This window comes from Cydia pomonella, chromosome 1 (genome assembly GCF_033807575.1).
Source record: "Cydia pomonella isolate Wapato2018A chromosome 1, ilCydPomo1, whole genome shotgun sequence".
Taxonomy (NCBI): domain Eukaryota; kingdom Metazoa; phylum Arthropoda; class Insecta; order Lepidoptera; family Tortricidae; genus Cydia; species Cydia pomonella.
In genome coordinates this window covers 42049610-42072699 of record NC_084703.1, presented here as the reverse complement: position 1 = coordinate 42072699, position 23090 = coordinate 42049610, and the positions used below count along the sequence as shown (strand labels likewise).

At 38.6% G+C, this 23090-nt stretch overlaps 2 protein-coding genes across 2 annotated transcripts; one reads left to right on the top strand and one right to left on the bottom strand.

Annotated features, from left to right (window-relative positions):
- Positions 1 to 253: 253 nt before the first annotated feature.
- Positions 254 to 8044, bottom strand: LOC133524053 (phosphoglycerate kinase). The gene is made up of 10 exons (XM_061859845.1): positions 7872 to 8044; positions 7594 to 7797; positions 7072 to 7298; positions 6704 to 6821; positions 5981 to 6119; positions 5182 to 5316; positions 4713 to 4834; positions 3730 to 3830; positions 1546 to 1644; positions 254 to 472 (listed from the first exon to the last, which is right to left on the bottom strand). The coding sequence occupies exons 1-10, from the start codon at positions 7931 to 7933 to the stop codon at positions 432 to 434; spliced, it is 1248 nt and encodes a 415-aa protein (XP_061715829.1). The 5' UTR covers positions 7934 to 8044; the 3' UTR covers positions 254 to 431.
- A 363-nt stretch (positions 8045 to 8407) lies between these two features.
- Positions 8408 to 21204, top strand: LOC133524046 (WD repeat-containing protein 5). Its single transcript, XM_061859832.1, has 8 exons — positions 8408 to 8773; positions 8902 to 8998; positions 11066 to 11211; positions 14066 to 14210; positions 16038 to 16140; positions 17800 to 18031; positions 19937 to 20140; positions 20867 to 21204. The coding sequence occupies exons 1-7, from the start codon at positions 8645 to 8647 to the stop codon at positions 20123 to 20125; spliced, it is 1041 nt and encodes a 346-aa protein (XP_061715816.1). The 5' UTR covers positions 8408 to 8644; the 3' UTR covers positions 20126 to 20140; positions 20867 to 21204.
- Positions 21205 to 23090: the final 1886 nt, after the last annotated feature.

Genomic DNA, 23090 nt, shown 5'->3' with positions numbered 1-23090 from the left:
TCAATAAGGCTTGTGTTGAGGGTACTTAGACAACGATATATATAATATATAAATATTTATAAATACTTAAATACAAAGAAAACACCCATGACTCAGGAACAAATATCCATGCTCGTCACACGAATAAATGCCCTTACCAGGATTTGAACCCGGGACCATCAGCTTCGTAGGCAGGGTCACTACCGACTAGGCCAAACCGGTCGTCATATATAATTCTACTGGTGTAGGGTATAATATTAAAAATAACAATAACAATTTGTAGTGGAACTTTATTAGTTTTATTACTCGAGGTAATATATTATGCTATACAAACATGGCCTGCTATCACTTTTACATAACATACAATGAACAACAACTATAAACGTACATATATAATTTCGAAGCGGTTACATTGCCACTTTACATTAAATAATAAATAATTATAAACTACTTTATGCGTCGGAGAGAGCGGCCACGCCCGGCAGCACTTTACCTGCAATCATGGAATGAATTGGTTAACTACACAATGCAACTCGCGCGACATTTCTATATGATACATATACGGTGGATACTTCAAATGGGACAGCAAGGGTTCCGTGATACTAAACAAGTCATTTTAGGAACTACTTAAAAAATGTTGTCTCAACATAGGTACATTTAGTCAAAAACACGTAATCTTTTTACGATAATAATATATGGAGACATAATTGGATTTTTTTAGCATTTGTAGTGGTCTGATCGTGACGTGTCCATGCAGTATTAAGTTAATTTGGATTTATGGAGAAATTGGCATAATAAGAGTCGAAACAGCGGTAAAATGTATATCTAATTAATAAAATCAGGCGTTACTTTGCGGAAATCCATGCTAATTAACGCAAGAAATATTTGCTAATCCGCGAGAAAATAACGTGTTAGTCAAACAGTGCTAACCCGTTATACTTACTTGCGTATTTTTACATGCAATTAATGTTCCCACCCTCCCACCGCAAAAATAAAAATAAATACGCAAATAAATATAACAACCCACCACCAAAAGTACAAAACTCGACACGTGTTTCGCCTCTGAGGATGCGTCGTAGAGAGTATAACGGGTTAGCACTGTTTGACTAACACGTTATTTTCTCGCGGATTAGCAAAGTAATATTTCTTGCGTTAAATGTATATATCTGTTGCGAACATGAGGTACGAAGAATTGAAATGTAGAATTGATTTGAATTGAGGGCTGGGTTACACAGAACGTACGCACCAAGCGTGCACGCTCGACATCGACACAGACGCCGACTGCCATAAAGCCTGACCAGTAATATGTGATCACGCGCCATATTGCGGAATTTCATTGGAACTACATTGTTCATACTAAACTGAACTGTCACCCTATACATGAGAATAACAGCGCCCTCTTGACAATGATCATATATTTCTTGTCGGGCTTTACATTTGCTTTAACTATAGATTGGCTGTCGGCGTCAGCGTTGAGCGCACGCGAGTGCATTTCCCCAAGGCGTTCCACTTCCTCCTTCAGACCAGTGGAACCTCCCTCACTTGCGTTATGTGTTGCCAACTTACCCTCAAGCAGCTCCAGCGAGGCACCGCCTCCAGTAGACACGTGGGAGACTTTGTCCTCGGTTCCCCACTTGGCGGAGCAGGTCGCCGTGTCACCTCCACCTTTGAACATAACATTTTTGTTTATAAAACATGTCAATAATGAAACATTTATAGGTACACAAATAAAGCCTATACCTATAGGCTCGCTAGGTAGGTATAAATTCCATATACCTACCTGCCTAGCCGCGAGCTAGCGAGCTATATACCTACATACACAACTTCACGATTAACTACATATTAAATATTTTATTATATTATTAGTTATTACATTATATGTATATAGGTACAGTCAACATCAATAGTAGCGGATGAAACAACGCGCCAAAAGTATCTGACATCCCGGATAACTATTCCAAATATAGATACATTTCTAAAATTCTCGTTCCAAAGTATATCTTTTACAGTCTTAGTTGTTCTATATTAAAGTCATCACTTTTTGTTAAGCTATTACAGAGCGGTAGATACTTATGAAACGTTATTTGATCCGCTACTTTTGATGCTGACTGTACAAGGTAGTAATTACTTTACACGCAATATTATACGACAGAAAAAGTAAGTTGCTCAACCGTGACGTTATTTCTCGTGCCATTTAGTACGAAGCGTTGTGGCACTCAACAGTCTGACTTCGATTCATATTCTCATCTCTTTATTATTATATAGTCCATGGGCCAGGCAAGATTTCGCTATAATTTGGGATACCAAATTTCCTATTCACAGCAGTTAGCAACATCACTCAGTCCGTCCGTCTGTCTGTGACATCGCTAAATATCTCGAGAACTATTTAAATGCGGACCCCACCACAGCACCCAAAACTTCCATATTTAGGGCCTGTTTCACAATATTTGTCCAAGTCAAGTATTGGATAGCTAATTAACAAATAAATTCCAGCTAAAGCTTCTTGCAAAACTTAGCACTTTATCAACCAGTTAAGCTTATTTGAAGATTATGAAACGCCAACACTTCTTATAAGATTACTTTAAATGTGGGGGTATAATTTCAAAATGGTGTATTTTTACTCGGCAAATAGCTGCACGCGTGTGCTGTGACCCAGTTGGATAATATGCACATTCGTATTTAACTAAGTTACAGGGGCTGAACTAGTCCGTTCTCTAATTCACAGAACGTTTTTTGAGTCAACATACTCGTAATACTTAGATATTTATAAAGAGTGGTGTGTTCCCATCTAGTGCACTCGAGTGAATGCACCTGTTTGGTGCTGTGCGTTGCTACATATTTGAACCCCCCCCCCCATTCCTGTTCGGTAGAGAGGTAGGTACTTTTTTCATTTGTATCTCAAGTGTTTATGACAGCTCCCGCTATCAATACGGACGACCCGCTACAGTTCGTGTCATCCACGATGACGCGCAGATTTGTCAAATCTAACCTTTGATAACATGACAATACGCGTCCAGGCACGCGTCGGACACGATCTGTAACTGCAGTGGCAGCATGGTTCCATTTTTATCACTTGTCACTATTCCTGTCACTTTCGCACTTACGTACTTGTTAGAACGTGACAGGCATGGTGACATAATAAAGAGCCGACCATCTTAGCCCTACTGGTGTCTGTTCCCTTTTCAGACGGAGTGCGAAAACTAGACACTAAATTGTGTGTGAGAAAAACTTTAATCGCGTTGTCCCGGCATTTTTGACACAGCTTATGGCACCAATCCCAAAAATTGGCGTAAGCACTAGTTTTTACGAAAGGGACTGCCATCTGACCTTCCAACCCTGATGATAAACTAGGCCTTATTGGAATTAGTCCAGTTCCACACGATGTTTTCCTTCACCGAAAAGCGACTGGTAAATATCAAAAATGATATTTAGTACATAAGTTTCGAATAACACATTTGTACGAGCCGATGTTTGAACCCGCGACGTCCGGATTGCAAGACGAACGCTCTTAACGTTAGGCCACCAGCGCTTCCAAGTACTAAATATTATAATATAATAAATACTAAACACATTATAACGGTTTGCTTGGACCAATTACTTAACATATCAACCTCAAATCCCTCGCCTGCGATAAGCGCTTTGTGCTGGCCATTACTACAGACGTGCAAGTTGCGGAAAGTTTCCAAAAATATAGATATTTCACACGAAATGGAAATATTGTGTAATAAATGTATAAATGATGGTACTTACCAATGATAGTGGTGGCGCCATTGACGGTGGCGTTCACCACGCCGTCCATGAGGGCCTTGGTGCCGCCGGCGAACTTCTCGAACTCGAACACGCCCGCGGGCCTGGCAACAGTGGCGACGAGGGTCCCAGTTCAGTATTATTTCATTAACATTACAAAACACGATCAGTGGCGAGCAGTAAGTACCCTCAAGGATACAATAACTGGTCTTTCGCTGTCTCATTGAGCCATCAGCCGAGCCGTAAGCTAGTTGTCAACAAAGTTTTATAAATTCTAACCCCCTTATTCATAAACGTCTGCTAAAGTTGACAAGCCGCTAATAATCGTTTGTCCCTTTCCATCACACCAATACGTCGGAAAGGGACAAACGATTATTAGCGGCTTGACAACTTTAGTAGACGTTTATGAATAAGGTGGTTAATCTTTTAGTTTTGTCCGTGTAAGCTCTAGTATTGCGTAAGTTAGCAATCTGTGGGTACCACATACCCCAACAAGTAAATAATAAAGATTTAAAAATCTCATTACAATGCCGCATTTCGCATCTTTTTATGTATGTCGTATGTTATTGAGGGCTCGGTTTTATTATTTTGTCTTCATAACTATACTATATGATAAATAGTATAGAGCACGTAAGAAATATACTCATATACACAACTAGCGACCGCCCCGGCTTCGCACGGGTTACACAAAACCTTAACAAAGTATACACCTAAACCTTCCTCAAGAATCACTCTATTGATAGGTGAAAACCGCATGAAAATCCGTTAAGCAGTTTTCGAGTTTATCGCGAACATACATACATACATACACAGGGCGGGAAACTTTGTTTTATAAGGTGTTAGTAATTCACTTGTTTCATACGACCACCTTGGCCCTAGTGATGGGTCCGGCGAAAAACTCCTGGGACTAAGGGCCCAGGTTCAGCCCAATCCAGCCGTTGGGAATACCTGATTCTACCATAAATAAAAAATAAATGGCGACTCACCCGTTCCACACAATGACCTTGGCCCTAGCGATGGGCCCAGCGAAGAGCTCCCGGGACTGCGGGCCCACGTCGAGACCCATCCAGCCATCGGGAATACCTGATTCTACTGTGGCTGTCCCAACCTAAGGATGAAATAATAGGTAAAATAAATCTCGCACGCTAGACTTATTTGTCATTCACGAAGACGTTGACTCGTATTATCTGCACTTCATCGTATATGGTAGGAACTATATTGTGGTGCAGTAACCTGTAATAATTTGCACTAATTGTAGAGCAAGTGGTATTGTCTTAGAGCATTTAACCAACAGGAGACGCCTTGTCTGTAATTTTCTGTATATAACAGTCTGCCGATTTCAGATATGTGTCAGATAAATGTCAGTCCATAGAATAAGTATGATGTCAGTATGACCATTGGCCGAGGTTTTCGACAGAGGGGTGCATTTTCTGGTTACAAAATAAAATGACATACCTGGGCATTTTCGTCAAATTTGTCAGCAGTAATGAAGTCGACTGGCAGATGTACTTGCACGTTGTTTTTTGCGGCCTTCTCTAGGAGCTTGGCCACAATTTTCGCACCCTCAGCGTCGTAGAGGGAATTCCCGATCTAAAAACAGTTTAAGGTGAAAAATTGAAAATTGCATAATGTTGGCGCGAAATTAAAAGTATAGTCTGTGAAGCCATTTCCGTCGGTAGAATAATGTGGCAAATTTAAAAATGTAGACGGGAAGGGTTATCGACCCACAGGAAATTCGCGCCTTTTTTACTGACAAAGTTGTTGGACCGGCTATACCTACTTTTAAAAACCAAAAGCAACACACTTTACACTTAGGTTGCTAAAGAAATACTGTACAAGAATGTTAAGACGTGCCCAACATTTCAAACGTGAATTCTATTTCAATTAATAGACGAGTTTGTACCTAGTTGAGCCTCTATTAGAACAATAGCAACAACAATTTTTCTCTATAATAGTATCATATGTTGCGTTACATATGACAACTAGTATTTTTCTAAGCATACAAATTTCAGGGTCCAGATTTAATAATGCATTGCATACGTTGCATACGTGGGCTCACTTTGTCCCTACTTTAAAGGCTGAAACGCATCATTAAATTCTGGTCATAGAAAATAATACGTAAAATTTGATTCAACTCCACACGCGTCGCGGGTTCACCGTCGCGTTTTAATAATGTGTTTTAACGTTTATACCTGTACCACATGCACAACCTAAGTTCTTTTTAATATATTTAAACACCTGTGTGTTTACTTACAGTCATACCCTTGCTTTCCTTGAGGAAAGTGTAAGCCATGCCTCCACCAATGATCATCTCGTTGACCTTGTCCAGCAGGTTCTCGATGAGCTGAATCTTGTCGGCAACTTTAGCTCCACCAAGGATAGCGAGGAAAGGCCTAAATTAAGAATTAAATTAGTCAGAACAGAAACTAAGTGCTCATTTTCAGTTAGCTAAAGTATGGAGTGTAAGCTAATTTCGTACATTAATTATATTGTGCCGCCCATGATGCCGGCGGTCAATGACACTGGGCGAGCAGGACAGCAATATAATTACAAGCGTGCGATAGAGATAGGAACAGACGGGTCAATGTACGCAATTCATCGTGCTTAGCGTCCCGACTCTACATACAGTTGTTAACAATTTAAATCAGGGCTACTTCATCTTGTTGCAATTATAATAGAGAGCAGTGGCAAAATACAAACAGGCACAGAATTTTAAATGTTTGACTGTACCTTTAACAGGGCTGACATTTATCACAAACTATGAATGACAATCACAAAACTGAGTAAGGGTGGTGGTAAGTTGGCAAGACAAACACTTGTATGGAATTATCATTGTCTTGGCCCAAGAAAAATAAACTAGGTTTGTCTTACCCCACCTTACCTTATAGATTTTTTGCCCTAAACTAGAAATGGGTGTTTACAATAAGTTAAATAAATTCTATCATGAAAATATTAATGGTACATAATTGAAAGATACCTCTCAGGGTTGTCAAGGGCCTTAGCAAAGTATTGCAGTTCCTTCTTTAAAAGGAATCCAGATGCGCGCTGTTCAAAACCTTCTCCCATCATAGAACTGTGAGCTCGGTGAGCAGTTCCTGTTGGAAATAATGACCAAATAAAGCAACAGAACATAGTTAACATTCTATGTAGAACACAATTTCTAATGAACAAAGGAAGTTCTTGCCCTTTGACGGTATTCTCAACCAAAAATGTTATATGCTGGTCTTAACTGTATAATTTGGGGGATCAAGTCTCCCCGATATGGCTTTCTATCATTAGTGATTAAAAATCAAGTATCTGTTTAATTCTAAAATGTTCTAGAACCATCAGTTTGACAGTACTCACCAAATGCATCATTGACATAGACATCACCAAGCTTCCTCAAGCTAGCCCGGAATGCTTTGACCTTCTCAGGGTCAGCCTTAGCCTTCGCCCCACTAGCGTCCAGACCCTTGCCTTCCTCCTCAATATGGAACCGGAGATTTTCTAGCAAGATGACAGAGCCTGGTGCTGGGTCAGCACAGACATTCTCCACCTCAGGTCCCACACAGTCTGGGAGGAATGTGATTTCCCTATAGCATAGCAAATGTTAGTAACGAATTATGTAAAAGGAGATATCTCAGCATCAACGCACCAATGAGATTTGAAAATATATAATCTAAGATAATGGTTGATAGTGAAGAGTCCAACTAGATGGGAGGATGATAAAAAAAGATTGCGAGCCCATTCTGGAGGAGAGAAGCAGCAAATCGGGCAGCTTGGAGGAGATTTGGAGAGGCGTATGCCCAACAGTGGGTGCATACTCGCTGAGGAACATGAGAGAAGAGTCAAGAGAAGTTACTTTTTATTTTAATACGGAATGTTTACCTGTTTAATAGCTTTTTCAGCTCTTCTGCTACCGGTTTCAGTGTGTATTTGAGGTTGGCCTGTCCATCCGGTCGACCCAAGTGTGACATAAGAACCACGGACTTAGAGCCCTTTTCGAGAGCATATTTGACTGTATCTAAGGCAGCCACAATGCGCTGATTATTGGTGATTATACCCTCCTTTAGCGGCACGTTGAAATCAACCCTAAAATTTCAATTTTATTTAGTACTTTTCAAGTAAGTAGCCGAATTAGAATACATTGAGAAATTGATAAATACCTGATCAAAACTCGCTTCCCTGCCAAATCGAGAGCATCAATACTAAGTTTCTTTAACGACATGATTTATGTGTACTGTTTTATAGCGGGATACTATAAAAAATAATTAACTCTTACTTTTCGGTGACTTCCACTAACAAATTTTAACCTTCAATAATGTCAAAGAGGTCAAATCTGTCAAACCATTTTTTTTAACTGGTAGAAGTGTTTTTTAAGTTTTTAACTTTTCAAAATCATTGTGAATGTGCTACTTCGCTTGCTTAATTTAGGCTGAATACGCACTAAAAATAAAGGCAAAAAGCTTCAAAAACTGCTTTTAGAAGCTTCTTGATTTGCTTCTATTGAGGCCATTCTATATACTTACTTTACTCTTTGGGCCCGATTGCGTCTTCTATATAATATATCTACTACTCTTTGATTTCCACGCTAGAACAAACTCTAGAATAATCTTTATAAGTGTATACCTGGCCTTACGCGTCCCACGCAGTAGCAGACACAAAGCAGACATATGTAGGTGGGTGGGTAGACATTTTGAATTTTATTACGTTGGCACTACTGTTCGCTATTCGCGAAATGAACGCATTGAGACGCTCAGATATACAATTTTCTTTAAAAACTGGCGTGGAAAGAATTACTAAATTGCGATTCAGTAGTCAGCTAAATCGTGTACGTTTCCATAATTTCAAATTTCGTGGTAATTCAGTGTTTAACAGTGATTGCATTAGGTGTCGAACAAAGAAAATCGTAGTGCGTTGAAAGTCAAGTCGTTGAAACATGGTGCCGCTAGGACCCGGGCCGGGGCATCCAGCTGCACATCAAGCCCACGGAGGGCCCTCTGCTAATCTTTCCGGTCCTAATTCGCTCTCTCAGAGCGCTCCACAGTCCAATAAGTCATCGGTAGCAGTAAGTTTACCGCATTTCTTTGATTATTTCACGCCTTTGCGTCAGTTGCCGCTTGCACATGTTTATGTAACTCAACTTTTGTATCTGAGCACGTGCGATTTGGCGCTCATTTGTGCATCGGTTTTCAGAAGCCGAACTACACGCTCAAATTTACTCTCGCTGGACACACGAAGGCGGTGTCGTCCGTGAAATTCAGTCCAAATGGCGAATGGTTGGCCAGTTCTTGTAAGTATAATGCAGTATGCATCCGTTACGATGACTTTGTTGGAAAATTTATTGAGGACTACCCTTTTTATGTTTATTAAAGCATTTTGTTAAAAATTAATATTGTCAATTGCTGTTCTCAATTTAGTTACTCCTGCATTGTTTATGTTTATTAGGGTCACAGAACTAATATTATCTCAGTAATGCTATCCACCTTAGTTTCTGATAAGACATTTTGCTGGAACAAAAATGTTTTGCTAATTAAGATTAAAAACGATTCTTTTCTAATTGTTAAGTTACCCACTGAATGTTAAATATTTTTTAATGTGTGTTACATATTTATTTGAATAATTCACACTTTGTATACAATTTGAGTAGTAATGGGCTAGGAAAACCAACATTTTGTAACATGGCATTGACATGGCCTTGGCTACAGTTTTTTTTACCTTCAATTAGTATAGAAACATTGAATTTTTGTAGTAAAAGGTCTAGTATTATAAAGGGTAATACTTAATATATTGTAAAGGGTTTGTTGATTTATTTAATATTATTTATTTTATATTACTGATTTGCCAAGCCCGGTATGAATCTGCATTTCTCTACCATGCCACACACTACATCTACTATAAATCACATTTAATTTTTTTTTAAATATGACCTTTTAGCAATTTTGTGTATGTGGGTATCTGGCAATGTTTTATTTTACTGAAGCAGTTGCAACTGCTTTACACATTGCTTACACAAATTTACTGTTAATACTATATTTGTTATTTATCAGAACAGTAATTGATAATATTAGTTCGTTTGTTATTAATCTTATAGTGCTCAATAAATGTACCTATTAACTCATTAGTGGTTTGTTCTTTATGGTGAAAATTAATTTAACGTAAAAAAAAGTTTTTGTATTACATTTGTACACACACTTCGCAAAACAACAAACTATGTAACTCTAATAAACAACTTTTTTATATATTGTGTCGGAGGATGTACGCATTAGATACTTCTAAAATTTATGCAATTAATTTGTAATAAAATATTAAAAATGCTTCTCATAGCTTGTAATGGGTGGGACAGTGCCTTGTGACAGCAGGATCAAAACTACTACTATAGGCATGTTAAAAACAATTAAAATGCATAAAGTGAATTAAATTATAATCAAATTGGTTCCTAAAAATATTTTTCCTAAATGATTTATGAACTTTCCTCTAGATTTGGATTTCAGTATAAAAAAAATATTTATTTTTTACACCTGTGGTGTCTTTTTCACTGGGATGACCCCCATACAACATATGTTTCTACACAACTTGATGTATATTTACCAGAGCTATGCCGCGCCTTCATTCTTTCAATTGTTTAATTATTGTAAGAGTTGAGAGCTTCCAAAATGATGTATGGAATATGTATTTGCTTCTTACTCCTATACACATAGTTTTTTTTATTTCCGTTAATTTCAAGGGTGCATTCTGGAGCTTAAGTTCAGTAACTTTCTCAAAGATACTAGTATTTCAATCAACTTTATTTCAAGATAATCGATAATTTATTTTTATCTGATAAGGCCCTTACGAGCGTGTACATTTGCCTTATGGCCTGTTTGCATATTGATTAGTGCTTAGTACGAGTTTATACATTCGCTACTGAATGTAAGTACTATCTCATCTCGATTGATCAATGTTCGAAATGACATTGATATGCCACAGTTTTCAATTGTTTGGTTGAGTTAAATGTAATGCCAGTTCACAACAACGCTTTATATAGGCAACATTAAACTACTTTTTATAAAAAAATATATATTTAATTAACTATGCTATTTAGCTTCCTTACACATATTTACCCATAATCTTAAATGTTAACAGAATTCAATAAAAACATGGTGTATACTTGTGTGAATTATTTCCTATAATGACAGTGTCCAAAAAGGAAAATAGGGACTATGTTTGTATGGAGAAGCAGTTGACCACTATCCTCTGAAGAGATAAAACATATATTTGGTATTAAGGATCTCTGTAGGTCTCACTAACCACAACGAGCCACATCACTTTAATCTATTTATTTATTTCATAGTAACTTCTGTAACCTTGTACTTTCCAGCTGCCGATAAAGTAATTAAAGTGTGGGGTGCCTATGATGGCAAGTTTGAGAAGACCATTTCTGGCCACAAGATGGGCATCAGTGATGTGGCCTGGTCCTCGGACAGCCGGCTCATCGTCAGTGCAAGTGATGACAAGACTCTGAAGGTAACACTTATATTTACTTTGGACACTTAGGGTCAGCATCCACCAAAGATGAGTAAGTATAGGCAGCCTGTGAAAAAATCCTAATAGAAATCATAATTCAAATTTGTGTACAACATTCTGCTATCTTGCTTATCTGTGTTGGATACCCACCCTTAAAGACTGCTTTTGAACTGTTTGATCGTCACCATCTGGTCTAGTTCATCATCATCATCTAGTTTTATGTAGATTGTAATGTATTATATTTATTAGTTTTTTAAAAAAGTTCGTAGTTTTTATGCTAGCTGGTTGTTACATATTTTTTAATGGTCCGTTTGAGAACTTGGAGGATTTAACAACTGGAGATGCTTAGTCTGTAATTATCTGTACAAAACAGTTTGCCGATTTTTGCGGGGGAGGGGCACGTCAAATATATGGCTTTTTGTACGTAACGTACAAATAGGAACCTCAGGTAACCGGTCCATACAATACATATGACCATAAGCCGAGGTTTTCGATAGAGGGGTAAGCAGTTAAAGGCGACTCCGGTTGTTAAATCCTCCAAGTCTGAGACCTATGTTCGTGATTTTTTTCTATCGAGCGAAAATTGTTTAAGCAGGTTTTCAATGGAATAAGTCACTAGAGAAAGTACTCAAGATTGCAAACTACTTTTTTTTTTAAACCGTATTATGATCTAATAAAGCTCTACGATTTTTGAAAAACTGATCGCTGAACCCACTGCACCTTAATCAGCATCTCAAGTTTTACTATATAAGTGTCTTGGCATGAAATAAGTTCTAAAATCACGGATGGTGATAAGAAAGTTCAGGGAGATGGAAGATAAGGCGATTCTCACGGTTGTTGACCTTTTATTATCACTTCTAAGTTAACATTCCTTATCCTATTCCTTTTTAGGGTTCCGTAGCCAAATGGCAAAAAACGGAACCCTTATGGATTCGTCATGTCCGTCTGTCTGTCTTTCTTCCGAAACTATAAGAACTATACTGTTCAAACTTGGTAGATGTATTCTATGAACCGCATTAAGACTTTCACACAAAAATAGAAAAAAAAAACATAAATTTTGGGGGTTCCCCATACTTAGAACTAAAATTTAAAAAAAAAAAATTTCATCAAACTCATACGGATAGTTCTTCAAAAAATGATATTGAGGTTTCTAATATAATTTTTTTCTAAACTGTATAGTCTTCTCGTCAGTTCTTGTCGAGTCTAGACTCGCACTTGGCCGCTTTTTACTGAACCCATTCAGCGCTATTCACGACACGTTCTCGTTTTGCCTCTACGAAGCATTTTCTTTCGCTTCTTTTTTTCGTGTCGAGGTTTCTTTTTAGGGTTCCGTAGCCAAATGGCATAAAACGGAACCCTTATAGTTTCGCCATGTCCGTCTGTCTGTCTGTCTGTCTGTCTGTCTGTCCGAGGCTTTGCTCCGTGGTCGTTAGTGCTAGAAAGCTGAAATTTGGCATGGATATATAAATCAATAAAGCCAACAAAGTCGTACAATAAAATCTAAAAATTTAATTTTTTTTAGGGTACCTCCCCTACACGTAAAGTGGGGGTGAATTTTTTTTTTCGCTTCAACCCTAGAGTGTGGGGTATCGTTGAAAAGGTCTTTCAAAACTAATAGGGGTTTTTAAGAAACATTTTTTGATAAAGTGAATATATTCGGAGATAATCACTCCGAAAGAAAAAAAAAATGTGTCCCCCCCCTCTAACTTTTGAACCATAGGTCCAAAAAATATGAAAAAAATCGTGGAAGTAGAGCTTAAGAAAGACATTAAATGAAAACTATAGCGGACATGATCAGTTTAGCTGTTTTTGAGTTATCGCAAAAAGTTTTCCCTTCATAGTAAAAAGACTTACTTTAATTAGGTACTCATTATGCAAATTTGCCTATTTGTTTAACTCGGGTGAAAGGTACCGTTTCATCCCTTGGTTAACAATTTACTATACTTTAAGCTCTAGTTTAGCTTATTGTGACGGAAGAATAACTACGGAACCCTACACTGAGCGTGGCCCGACATGCTCTTGGCCGGTTATTTTTTTATACGATGGAAGCCCAATAGGCACCGGTGTTGACAGCCCTTTCTTTCGCTACATAGCGGGAAACCCATTGTACCGGCCACGACGTAGCGCTAAGCTTCGGCACGTTTAATACGATTTGACGATACTTCATCAAGCTTACATTACTCAGCATCGGCCATATCGGCCTACAATTTATAAGTTCTAATAATTCTAATGTTAGCAGAACTCTTATTTTCACGTGCCTCGGCGGAGGCGGGGCGCGCGTTTTCCTCGCCCGAGCGCGCCGCCTCGGCCGAGGCATGTGTACACTGGCCGTGTTGTGTGCGAGGAAATTGCTCGTTGTGTGGTCCTGCCCAATAACTTGGTTGTGCGAGATTACACCAACACCACGTTGTGCGGGAACCCACACAGCTACAAATAACTACGTTTTATGCGCTCACTATTGTAGTGACAACTTAAAATATATACACACACCAAAAGGAATAATTTTGTCAAATTTCGAAAGTAGTGCCTCCAAGAAATTTAATAATAAAGTCTGACCAAGATAAGTTAGCAGCGACTTTGATAACCCGTCACGGTGAAGTGTCAAGTATACGTCATAATTCATAGAAGTTTGACGTTTAAAATATCACGTGCCCCGTCTAGGCTATTAAAATCGCTGCTTGGTCTGATTCTATGCGTCTTATTCAATCGAGTTAAACTTATTGTTGGCAGTTAATAAGTAATAATAGTAACCGTTCTTATCGAAAATTTACAATTGTCTAAAACTATCGCGTATATTAAAAAAAAATCGCAACTATGAATTAAATTAAATACTTACACGTTAATTACTTTGCAGGTGTGGGAGCTAAGTTCGGGCAAATGCCTTAAAACCCTGAAAGGCCACAGCAACTACGTGTTCTGCTGTAACTTCAACCCACAGAGCAATCTCATTGTGTCCGGCAGCTTCGATGAGAGTGTTCGGATATGGGACGTCAGGACGGGTGAGCAGTTTATTTAAAACTATCCATTATTTGGCTGTCTGATGTCTGGACCAGTAATAGACCCTAATGGGCCTGATGCACAGACTACACAGACACCGCATTATGGAGCGTTTACAAAGAGCACAAGGTCACCATATTGGTGCAATTTTACTTGTAAAATGCTCCGATTCGAGCAGCACTGAGTTATATTTTATTATATACACCTCTAAACCTTAACTTCTGTAAATATTTTTATTTTATTCGAGGACTGGTCTTAATTGCTAAATAATAATACTATATGATCGCTTAAGACCGCGAGCCAGGAACAGATTTCCGTGACCAATCGCCTCCCGGGCGAAAACAAGTATAGTGGTTAACGACTAGGTATGATGAACCCTCGTGGACGTCAGCTGCCGGTCCGTTGGTGGGTTGAGGAATTTATTTTATTTATTAGGAGAACAAACAGAGTAAAGAATGGCAGGAATGTCAACAAATATGTGTTAATAACTTACATAACTTATTAAAATAATGTTATTGACTACAATTACAGGACAAGTTAACATGTAAATTAATGACTAGGCGTCTACTTAGGGCTATGACAAAACCGGATCAGCCACCATATAATGAGATAAATACAACATAACTAATTATATTATTATTATTACACACAACAATTAAAAACATGTAAAAAATTCAATCATTTTGACTAGAAAAATTTAAAATGCAACAAATTAATGAAGACTCAATACAATTCAAACTAAACAATAAAATTAAAACTTCAATACATAAAATACTATTATAATTACAATTATATGCAATGCAATCAACTAGATCAAAAAGATGTGTAGAGTCAGACCAAGCTAAGGTGGCAGCGATTTTGATAGCCCAGTCTGTGCAAGTGTTAAGTAAACGTCAAACTTTGACGTTTAAAATAACACTTGCACTGTTTGGGCTGTCAAAATCGCTGCTAACTTATCTTGGTGTAACACTACACAACTTTAAGCATAACATCTGCACTTTAAAAAATCATAAAATCGACGATTGCAAATTTTTATATTAAAAAAACCCCTTCGGCCGCGTACGCAACCAGAGCTTCGTAACCAGATGCGATCGAAAACTATTTCTGCCTTGTACGAAACCGGTTACGATCAAAAACTAATTTCGTCTTACCCGTAACCAGTTACGATCGAACACTTCTCGTTCTTATACGAAACCAATGTCAGCTATAGGTTTTTTTTCAAATATTTTGTCATGATACTCATGATAATTTCTTATCCTGAATGTCAGTGCTCCACGTCTCTTAAGCCAGTGTCTTTTAAGGAACAAGGTTACATTGTATTTGCCAACAAAGTATTTGAATATTATCAACTGGTACAATTTTTGTGTTCTGATTTTTGACTAGATATATAACGTGTACAGTACTTATACTGTATAACAAGGTGTATAAATATAATCTTAGCTGACTTTATCAACGGTCGAAAGGTATCGTACAACAAAGAAAAGTGTTCGATCGTAACTGATAACTAGTAAGACGGAATTAGTTTTTGATCGCAACCGGTTTCGTACAAGGCAGAAATAGTTTTCGATCGCATCTGGTTACGAAGCTCTGGTTGCGTACGCGGCCGAAGGGAAAAAAACAACATTTTCTCCATTAGGGTCCACACACGCCCATCACCCGACCCGCCTATTGATATAAATGAAAGCTAATGTTCTTGTAACTTGTCGCCTAGTGCCCACAACACAAGCCTTATTGAGCTTTCTGTGGAATTAGGTAGATCTGTGTAAAATTGTCCTGTAATATTGATTAATTCTAACTTGTGTTTGATGAGCGTCATCTGTTTGTTTAAGGTAAATGCTTGAAGACGCTCCCAGCTCACTCGGACCCCGTGTCAGCAGTGCATTTCAACAGGGACGGCAGTCTCATCGTCTCCTCCAGCTACGACGGTCTATGGTGAGTTTCTTATTGGGCCTACAGTTATGCTATCCTCCTATGGCAAATATTTTGGAGCGAAAACATTTCCCATACAAAACATTATCGAGAAAGGCACAACTCTAATTGGGCCCGTCGTCTGACTTACCGGGGGCCTATTGCATAATAAAATACAAGCTATTACTATTAGTGATTTTACGTAGAAATTTTATTTTATTATGCAATAGGCCACTGATCAACTTTAACTGCGTATTCCTTATGATGAGCTAAAAGAGCCTTTCCAATGTTCTCATTCAGTTTTTTTTTATAAAATAAATACATTTCTCATATAACACCGTCTAAGCTAACTTTTGCACTGATTTGAATAGAGAAAAGTAAGGGGGTATCACTATAAACGTCATACATATTATCATGACATTGCGACACTTTGTCATTACAAATGGCAAACAGAGTAAGCTTGGTCCAACTCACACGCAACAAATCTGAAGGCTGGTGTTAGCCGAGTGGCGAGGCCTGCAAACCGTTACTTTTGAACCCATGACCCGTATGTACGAGCTTTCCGAACCTTATGTACAATATAAAATGTCAACGGTGACTAAAACATAGCCAGGAAACTAGAGTGGAGAAACTAGTCCACGCCACTTGGGATCAGATTAGGTTTATAAGTAAGTGGATACTAACGGAAAAGCGCTAAGATGAGAAGGTAATATACCTATTTGTTGAAATATATTCCCCTCTTGTCGCGAAACGTACAGTTATGACGCAAATGTTGTCGAGTGTATAATGTTTGGAAACATTAAATCACATTTGACGCATACATTTACCTTCCATGTAAGTTTAGGAGACAGATTTGCCTACGCGATTTCATGCTACGCTTATTCCGACATCTTAAATAATCAATGCCTTCACAATCTTCACATCTGAATAGCTGGAAATAGACACCTATTTTTATACGTGAAACAATACAGGGTGGCATTTCTTAATGAATCAGTGAGGGCAGCTATCAAATCCCGTGCTGATACGCGTAAACAGTCTTAGAATACTTTCCCCGATTTCAAGTAAATGAATATTGGCGTTTACAGATTTTGGATTTGAGATTAGTTATTATAATATGTAGATTTGTGTATGTATTATGGTAGTGTAGAGAGAATTAGTTACTGCTTTGCACATTCGGGACAAAAGAGGCTAATAAATTTTTGTCATGTTATTAAAGGGTAGTTTTGACAAATCTGCGCGTAACCGTGGATGACACGATGTATCTATGCCAGTGTATCTGTGGTGTGTTCCGCCGTAACGTCAAAATACTAATCAATTTTAGTAAATGAGAAATCAACAGTATCGTTTTATTGACGAGGGTGACATAAGCTACGTTTTTAATCGACTTTGATAAATGAGGTATTTTTACGAAAAAACCGTCATCGGACTCGTCGGTTAAGAGTTGCGTTTGCGCTCTACTTCCCTTAAAACGTGATTGAGAGTGATATAGAGCACGTGCACCAAAGTCTTTTTTACTGTGAGTCCGTTTACTCGTTCAATTTTATTTGGTCTCTCTTACAAACGTAGCTGTAGAATCCAGAGATGAAGATGCGGGTGAAGTGAGCATACCGGTTCCCGATGCCCCTGGGACAAAACGGCAACCCGTGGCAACAATTTTGAAGTTTCTTATAACCTTGTTTCCAGTCGGATCTGGGACACCGCTTCGGGCCAGTGCCTCAAGACCCTAATCGACGACGACAACCCGCCAGTGTCGTTCGTCAAGTTCTCCCCCAACGGGAAGTATATTCTGGCCGCGACGCTCGACAACACGCTCAAACTGTGGGACTACAGCCGGGGCAAGTGTCTCAAGACCTACACCGGACACAAGAACGAGAAGTACTGCATCTTTGCCAACTTCAGTGTTACTGGCGGAAAGGTGAGACCTGGGGCCCATTTCTCGAACGGTATTCGACTAATATTATTAGTCGAACTGTCAACTCGTATGGGTTACCATGGCAACACACAAATATTATTAGACTAATACCGTTCGAGAAATAGGCCCCTGTTATATTTATTACATACCGAATTTGGTAGTGCTGGCTGTACACACTCGTCGCGAGTCCCCGAGTCAGGCCGAGAATGTGCGTTTACATAGTTCCCTTCTCGTCTCGTCCTTCTCCGATTGGGCCGGTGCGGTGCCAAGACTCGGCAAGAGGCTCTCGATGAGTGTGTACAGCCAACGGAGCAGAGATCACCTAAGGTACCATCGCCCACACTGTTACAAAAAACATAAGATCCACCGAGGGACAGTTAAGAGTGTTGTAGTTTGTACTCGAATCTGAAAATTCCATACTGTGTAAGAGCTTTCATACTCCTTATATTTTACTACCAGGGGCCTAGCCATGATGACAATCGTACATCGACAAAAGACAAACGGAAAGAAAAAATGTATCAGACTGACAGATGCTATGAAGTGATTTTGCAATTGGCGTTTTCTGTCAACGATTGTCACCTTGGCCAGGCCTGTGTGCTAATTCCTTTGAAATATGTAACTAAAATTTAATTGGACTTATGTGCGGTCCGACATGCTAGTCATACGACGATGTAGTCATACAGGTGTTTTTAACAGTTTATTTTTGACTGTCTTCTACGCCATTTCGACGGATGTATCAGTTTCCTGATCAAAGCTTGGGTTGATTGGTTTACGTGCAAACTAGAAAAAAATCTTAGTAGCTGATTTTTTATTTGTTATATCATTTCGCTTTTTTTACGCTTAATTTTGTTAAATATATTTAAAATTATTCATTGCATAAATAAATCAATTAAATTATGGATGTAGACGTCTACACGGTGTTTTTTTAAAGTCCGTTAATTTCAAGGATGCATTCATGAGCTTAAATATAGTATCTTTCTCAAAGAAACTGGTATTCTAATTAACTCCATTTGGGAGATATTCAATGATTTATTTTTATCTGATAATGCACTACGAGCGTATATTTGCAAAGGGTCTGTTTACATATTGATTAGTGTATAGACTATGAGTTTATACATGTATACAAACGCAAGTACTCTCTCGGACGTTCGATATTCGAAATGTCATTGTTATGTCATCGTTTTCAATTAATTGGTGGATTTAAATATAATATCCGTGTTACAACAACGTTAAGAAAATAAAATTGGAAATTAACAAGAGTTAGACCAAGATAAGTCTGCAACGATTTTGAAAGCACACGCAGTGAAAGTGTTATTTATGGGTCTCTATTGTTTCCCATAAAGTTTTAAGTCATAATGTATTTTTTGTCCGCATTTTCGTTAGCCATAATTTAGTTTTTCTCAGAAACGCGTAATTTTTGAGGATTGCCATAAAACAAACCTAACCTCGCCTATCTATAGGATAATCTAAAGAAATTCCTGAAAATTAAACGGTTTCAGAGTTATGACTAATGATAATATGACTATCAATAATCATGCCAAACAAAGGGATCCGGTTATTTATACGTCATAATTTCATAGATGTTTGACGTTTAAAATAACACTTGCACCGTGTGAGCATGCTATCGAAATCTTTGCAGACTAGCCTGGTCTGACTCTATGCCATTCAATTTTCTTAAGGTCCACTTGCACCATCCCTCTAACCAGGAGTTAACCGGTAAAACCGTTAACCCAGTGTCAAATTATACAGGTAACCATGGTCACTCCAGGTTTAACCGGTTAACCGCGGGTTAGTGATTGGTGCAAGTGGCCCTGAATGTACTTAGCTATAACCCAAAGTTAACAAGTTTAATAAACACCGCGTATATGCAATAGTAACATACTATCATACTTATTTCTTCTTCCCCAGTGGATAGTGTCCGGCTCAGAGGACAACCTAGTTTACATTTGGAATCTGCAATCCAAGGAGATCGTGCAGCGGCTCTCCGGCCACACGGACACGGTGCTCTGCACGACGTGCCACCCGACTGAGAACATCATCGCCTCCGCCGCGCTCGAGAACGACAAGACCATTAAGTTGTGGAAGAGTGATACTTAGATGCTTCCATTTTCGGTGAGTGGGTCAACCGACTGGATCACAAACGCTTCAGAAAGCGTGTTATTTTTACCTTAAAAAGTTACTGGGTGAATCAAATTTTTTGTGGTGTTATTCTGTCCTGATGTCTAAGGAACAATACTGGCACAGTTAATCGGAGGGATGTTGTATGACGATTTAACGTGCTCATATATGGTATAAAAATGGCATAACACTACCACAAAAAGCATGTGTGACACAATAAAAGTGGTTGTCCAAGGGAAAATCGTAACCATGGCAACGAGTGACACTAAAAAGTTGATCCACCCACCTGCGCCTAGGAAGGCCCAATATTTATGTTTTCTTATGTTTAATATGAACTTACAATTTTGTCTATGGTACACTCAATGTATTAAATATCGACACGGAAAAAGTGACAAAAATATCTATACAGCAGCTTATTGACCATTCATGAAGGTGTTGTGTACATATATAAAACCTTTCCCCTCCTCCCCCGCCGCCGGCTCGACTCGCACCCTCGGTGACTTTAAGTATATTCATCTGCGGCGGCAGCATGGTTCCATTTTTATCACTTGTCACTATGCCCGTCACTTTCGCACTTACATACTTGTTAGAAAGTGACAGGCATGGTGACAAATGATAAATGGTCGACCATCTTAGCCCTACTGGACACCTCAAAGAATAATAGTACCAATTTGCAAAAGTACACGAATTACATAGTAGTAAACCATTTTTTGTTTTCAGGCCAAATCGTCAATCAGCAGACTGCGATCTGTGGCTCCGCGGCGTCGTGTGGTGATCAGAGCCGCGGACTTGTGAATAAATTACATAATAAGATACCGTCAGTTTGAAAGTACCTTTTACGTTACGCCGAATTTCGTTTTAGATACTAAGCAATCACAGTTGATATGTGCATTTTCAATCATACTAAGATAAGATATTATACATTTTTTTTTTATCTGAAACGTATGCGTATGAATTGTTTAAGTGATTATTTTAAATTAAGGATTGAGTTTTTTATAGGATTCCGCTTAAGAATAACTTGTTTTAGATGCGATTAAAATTAATTCTAGTTTTACGAATTATTTGTTTTATTGTTTTAGAATTTAAGACTTCCTCTACAACAATACTTCGATGTACAGTCCACGTCGGTGTCTGCATTTATTATTATTGCAGAATTTACAGAGTATAAGGTGCAAAAGTGTAATCAAATTTTTGACGTCGACTGTACCGATTGCGCCGAATATTGTCCATTAAAACAACTACTACATCAGTTGGGCCAGGCGACAATAGTGGCAGTTAGTTAGAATAAATGTTATACACACTACGTTCTACTAATATCCCAATTAGATGACCCGTTATGGAGAGGGCTTATACCTAACTGCCTTTTAAGAGTGACCCAGGCGGCCGCAACCATGCCAACGAGTTTAACCTTTTGAACGCCACGCCTATCGTACGCGGCGCGTAATCGTGAACCTTGTCGCTACGCATGAGGGTTGATATTGGGCTGTAGCCGCGCGCGTCATATGACGTCTTTGGCGGTCAAAAGGTTAAAGTTGATAAAAAGTTGATTCACCCAGGTACTTTGCGTTATCGAAAAAAAGTACATTTTACGTATCTTTTTGGATTTTTTGTGTAGTATCCAGCGTAAACTAGACAGTTTAGACAATGATTGGGGCCCTTTAAAGTACAATATTGCCCTACTAAGCCATAAAGCGCTATCGCAAAATAAAATAATTGCTAACTTTACTTTCTGACAATAGGCACCATGCGCGTTGAAGGGTTTGCCTACTTGTGGCCTGTTACCGTTCTCGTACGTTTTGTATGTGAAGTTTATGCTTCCAATGTACTCCACAGGATGGCAGAACCTTTCAACCTATTTATGCACATGAAAATGTACGAGAACGGTAGATGGCAGCACTTGCTTTGGCGTGAAGCGTCGGTGTACTTGTTTATATTTCCGATTCAGGCCACAAGATGGCAGACCCTCCAACGCGGTCCCTCATGTCCCTCTAGCGGCTCGACAACTAGGCTGAGAGAGACTAGGTAAAGTTTAGTATCAAATGAACAAAAAGAAGTCACTCAAAAATTGTAACACTTATTGCCAACTGTATTTGTGGCCGCAAAGTGGTACGTTTTGCCGGCCGCGATCACATTTACTCTCGAGAACTTACTAATGAGCCTAAATTTTATGCGTTTGTTTTTCCATCGAGGAGTTCCTTCGGTTACCTTACAATTGCATCATCAGATATTATATATGAGTACTTGTAAGTTCAAAAGCTGCCTCCTCCTAAATAACTGAAAAAAAAAATTCTCTCTTGTTTTAAAAACAGCGCGGCTACTTCTTCAACTTTCCAAACAAAAGGTGTGCCGGGTAAAATACCAGTGTCAAAGGGAATCATGGTGTCAGTGTTAATATTATCGCAATAAATCTTGATGAATATTAAAGTTGATAAAAAAAATGCGTAAAAAAAGATAATAACTAATCATGCTGTCAGGTAGGCAACTGAGTTAGGGGTTTACTACTAGTTAGTTTAACTAGGTAGTTTTATTATACTGAGGAGCACAGTAACTTCTATGTGTGACCTTGACGTTGAACTGAACAGCAGAATCGGTGCCGCTGCTGCGGCATTTGGTAAGCTGGATGCAAAGGTCTTCCGCTCACCTGACTTGACATTGGCGACAAAGATCTCTATCCTCGTAAGGCCCAAGGTCCTACCTATAGGACTTATTCAGTTCGATGAAATTTAAATCATATTCAATTAGGACAGAGTTGCATTTGTTTTGTTTCGTGCAATTTTCAAACAAAATAAAATCTACTGTATTCCGTGCACTATAGGTTCAAATTCCAGTGGCAAATTTTGGATTTTTCATTTCTATGGCTGGGCCTTACGAGGCTATATATATGGCTGTGGTGCTTCCTAACATCTTGTACTCCTCTGAAACGTGGACCGCATACCGTCGTCAC